This window comes from Camponotus floridanus, unplaced genomic scaffold, assembly GCF_003227725.1.
Source record: "Camponotus floridanus strain SB8 unplaced genomic scaffold, Cflo_v7.5 scaffold354, whole genome shotgun sequence".
NCBI lineage: Eukaryota > Metazoa > Arthropoda > Insecta > Hymenoptera > Formicidae > Camponotus > Camponotus floridanus.
Genome location: NW_020229497.1, coordinates 109,608 through 114,091, shown reverse-complemented (window position 1 = coordinate 114,091; position 4,484 = coordinate 109,608). Strand labels below are relative to the sequence as shown.

Sequence of the window (4,484 nt, the reverse complement as noted above, 5' to 3'; positions counted from 1 at the left end):
CGCGCGAGCGTGGAATCTCTGCGAAATTACGTGCGCGATAACGCGCTGTGCCTGGCCATCTCCGACGTCTCTCTCTCCGCGTCGCATTACGACGCGCGGCGTTTCAAGATACGAGGAGTAACCTGGCCGACCAACAACGACGACGCGACGAACAAGAGTTACGTCGAAAGCGTTATACACGTGGTGAGAGCAAACGTGGCGAATAATCACCAGCTTATCGCGAGCGTGAGAACGCGAGTGGATAACAACGCGGCCTCGTCGGCGAAGAAAATCGTCGCTCTGAGCAAGAAGATCGACGCTCTCGAGAGCGCCGCGACCGAAAGATCGAGCGCTCTGGAAACCGACGTTACGCAGATTCGCGCGAGAGGGAGCGCTTTCGAGAATCGGCTGCAAACGCTGGAGAATCTGCAAGAGCTCGCCGCGACGAGGATCGAGACCGTCGAGACGGAGAGATCGGCCTCGTGCGCGGTCGTCGACAAGCGACTGGGCGATCTGGAGAGCTCCGTCGAGACGAATCGGGCGAACGGGGACGCGTCGAGCAAACTGTTGCGCGAACTGGGGACCTCCGTTGCGCGGCGAGGAAATCGACGAGAAAACAGAGAAGCGAGTGCGCGCTTTGGAGAGATCTCTGTCGCACGTTAGCAACGCTGCAGGAGTTAACGGCGAAGGCGCTGACTTCCAACGCGAAATTGCGAGAACTAGACGTCGAGATGGCGCGACTGAGGAAAGATGCGAACGAACTCGCGAGGAGAACGGCCGCGACGACGACGACGGCGACGAAGGCGGCGGCGAAGGCGGCGGCGGTGACGGCTGCGATTTCTAAGACGATCGATCCGAATAAGGTAGTCAACATACAACTGGGCGCTAAAACTCCTGATAAGCAACAGTCGAAGAGAGGGTAGAAAAAAAAATAGAGACGGCGAGATGAGCGCCGCGAAACGGAGACTCGTGAACGAGCTGCACGCGCCAGCGAGAAAGAACTTCCCCCGCCGCCGCGTCACGGTGCGCGGATACGACGATCTGTGGCAAGCGGACGTCGTCGAGATGCGTCCTTACGCTGGACAGAACAGAGGCCACAATTACATACTCACCGTCATCGACGCTCTGAGCAAGTACGCGTGGGCGGACCGCTCAAGAGAAAGAGCGGCGACGAGGTCGCTCGAGCCCTGTCGAGCGTGACGCGCGCCTCCGGACGTCGCCCGAGGAATGTGCAGACCGACAAAGGAAAGGAGTTCTACAACGCCGAGGTGCGAAGATTCGTAGATAGACACGGAATCAATCACTACTCGACGTATTCGGTGCTGAAAGCGTCCATCGTCGAGCGTTTCAATCGCACGCTCAAGAACTCAATGTGGAAGTACTTCACGCTGAACGGAACGTACAAGTGGCTCGACGCGCTGCCGCGTCTAATATCCGAGTACAACGCTCGCAAGCATTGAACCATCGGGATGCGTCCGATCGATGTGACGGCTGCTCGAGCGTCGAGACTCCTGTCGACGGTGTACAGCCACCCGAAGATCGCCGCTCCAGGAAAATTTCGACCGAACGATCCCGTGCGCGTGAGCAAATACAAGACGCTGTTCGAGAAGGGATACACGCCGAATTGGACCGCGGAGATCTTTCGCGTAGCCGAGGTGCGAAAGACGAATCCCGCGATGTATCTGCTGAAGGATTCGCGCGGCGAGTCGATAGCTGGCGGATTCTACGAGCACGAATTGCAGGGAGTCTCCGATCCCGACGTGTATCTCGTGGAGAGAGTGCTGCGCCGAAAGGGCGACGCGGTTCTCGTGAAGTGGCTGGGAATGGACAGGTCGTATAATTCGTGGATCGACAAAGCCGACATATTGTGACGAATATACGTATATTTTCGCGTAATATTACAGACGAAAAGATACATTACGCGTATTGTAACGCGTGGCAACGAATATATATATTTGTAATATTAAAGATAAGAAAATATATCGCGCGTATTGTAACGCGTCGCAACGAACATATATACTGTATATATTGTATAACATTAAAGATAATAAAATACATTACGCATATCTATAAAATACATTACGCATATCTATAAAAAATACGTCGTATCGCGCTTAAGATCTATCCGCGCCTCTCCTCACAGAGGTATCCTGTAATGCCCCCACGGCAGAGTGTCGGTCGAATCCGACACGACGTAACGCTTATCGTCGTACGGACTGAGCGCGACCTTCGACTCGCGCACGGTGTACACTTCGTGTAACTTGGATCTCAGGCACGACTGCTCGCGGGTCATCTCGATCTCGCGTCTCAGACAGCGCTCGTAATCATCGAACGTCAGCGTTCTCGCGACGACGCTGCTCCTCATACCCTTGCTCTTCTTAGTGTCGCCCCTACCCTCGACTCGCAACGCGTACATCTTCGCTCTGAGTCCGACGAACTCGAGCATGAGAGTGCCGTTGTCAGCATTCTCCTCCGTGATGTGCCACCTTGTCGTGGTGGAGGAGCTCCCCTTTTCCCATTGGGTTGAGGGGTCTAAGAGCACACCATTGCACTTCCTCATCTTCCGTCACGTCGGGGTATGAGAAGGGGGGTTGCGCTTCCTCCGGGCTTTATGGCCTGATGCGCATAGGGGTAGGCGGCCCTGACTTCAATCGCCCGGTCGACCACGACCGTTAGGGATGACCCTGCTTCGGCGGGGCCTACCATCCCGGTGGTTCGGTGGGTGCTCCCACCCTGAGGGGATCAGTGGCCTAGTAAGCCACAAGGGGGGATGGGGTGAAGGGGGATCTTGAGTCTGAGGATGACGTCCTTTTCAGGGCGTGCATCCTGGCTTGGGGTCTCCTGGATCCTTAGTGGGGGGGATGTGGTGGTCGGGAGTTGCTTCCGTGTGCGGGAGGGCACTTGCGGTGTCGGCTCGTGCACGGTGTGGCTCTCGACGTCCCACAGTGATAAGGGGGTGGGCGGCCGGTGTCCCGGAACTCCCGGGCCCGGTCGGCCACGTCATCGCTCGGGCCGCCTGGACTTATTCCGGGGTCGGGGCCGGGCGATGACCGAAGAGAGCGCGAAGGGACGAGACGGTGGGGATGCTTCCCGAGCCTCTCATGCCGGCTACGGTCATCTCCCCAAAGACCGGTCTAAAACCCGACGGGGGGATGGTTTGCGGTGGTGAGGGGCATTGCTGACCGGGTTCCCCTTTGGCCTCTTCCTGGGATGCGGGGGGCTTAGGGGGTGTAAGTGTGCGCGTGGATGCGTGGGTGTGGGTGGTGTCCGCGTGTGTTTTTGTGAGGGGTTTTTGTTCGTCTTGGTGATCAATGCGTGGTGGATGGATGTGTGGGCTGCGGCCAGCCCCCATGGATATTCCCGGGAAACTAACCAAGGGGGGAGTAGTTGCCCCCCAACCGCGGCGGAAAGGTGACGTTGGTATCTGACCTCTGCCGGGGAAGATGCATGAAAGACTGCCTGAACCGGCATGTTTAACGTGGAAAAGCCGCTCCCTTTCTGCTGAGCGGAGCCTCTCCCGGGGTTGAAGTGGGGTAACTGGGCGCAGGTATGGAGGATTACCTGGCCCGTATTTTTTCATACCACTGCTGGGGGGTGGTATTTCCCCAGCACCGTCTAGCCCGAAGTTTGGTTCCTTGGCGGTTCGGATCCGCCCACTCAATAGGGGTGACGTTAAACTTTTGCATCAGTTATGGCGCGGGCCTATCCCGTAACACTTTTTTCTAGAATCACTCAGTGCACTGATAGGGTCGGCCACCCGATAAACCGCTTCTCGGCTTCGGTGTACTTTTGCTAGAGGTGAATTACCGGCGGGGATAGATCCCCTACCGCGGTAGGGGTCCCATGATGGGCGAACCGTCGTAAGTCGAAAGTATATACAATCATGGCTTCAAAACAATACAATGTTTCGGATGAGGACGTGGGCGAGGAAACGGACTTTTGTTCGGTTTCGAGCGGGGGCGCGACGGAGCCAGTAGTTGGGCCGCAGACGCGCGCGATGAGAGCGGGGAGGGGTGGGGGGTGTCACAGTAATGCACCCCTTACTTCCAGGATCCCCTTGACGTCGGATGATCTTGGAGATGATGAGGAGGTGGATATGCAGGAGGTGGATATCCTGCCACCTCCAAACGTTAGACCGGTGGGACGTCCCACCACTACCAGGGAATACGAACTGAAGAAGAAGGCGCTGGCTTACAGGAAAGCCTACGAGGAACAACAGGAGGAGCTGTTCGTCCTGGATCATGCCCGCCCTCCATTGCCTCGAACGGCTCGGACCTGGACAAAAATTGTCCAGGAAGACGAGCTCATCGAGGAGATGAGGGCGGCGCCCTCGAATGATGTTGCGGCCCGCCTGTTGGAGCAGGCGGCAACACTGGAGAAGGTTGCGGGGACCTCAAAACAACTCAAAGGTCCCTATGTTAAGGCATTGCGAGAAGCGGCGACGACGGTCTCGGCAGCCGCAACGGTATTTGCCACTAGGACCGCAGGCAGCGGTACGCTGGAGG

At 57.2% G+C, this 4,484-nt stretch overlaps 1 protein-coding gene across 1 annotated transcript; it reads left to right on the top strand.

Annotated features, from left to right (window-relative positions):
• The first annotated feature begins 1,448 nt into the window (after positions 1–1,448).
• On the top strand, positions 1,449–1,850 carry LOC112638713. Its single transcript, XM_025410881.1, has one exon. It carries the CDS (start codon positions 1,449–1,451, stop codon positions 1,848–1,850), a length of 402 nt encoding a protein of 133 aa, XP_025266666.1.
• The last annotated feature ends 2,634 nt before the right edge of the window (positions 1,851–4,484 follow it).

Coding starts and splice junctions, on each gene's coding strand:
- LOC112638713 (XM_025410881.1), top strand. CDS start 1,449: ATGCGTCCGATCGATGTGACGGCTGCTCGAGCGTCGAGACTCCTGTCG.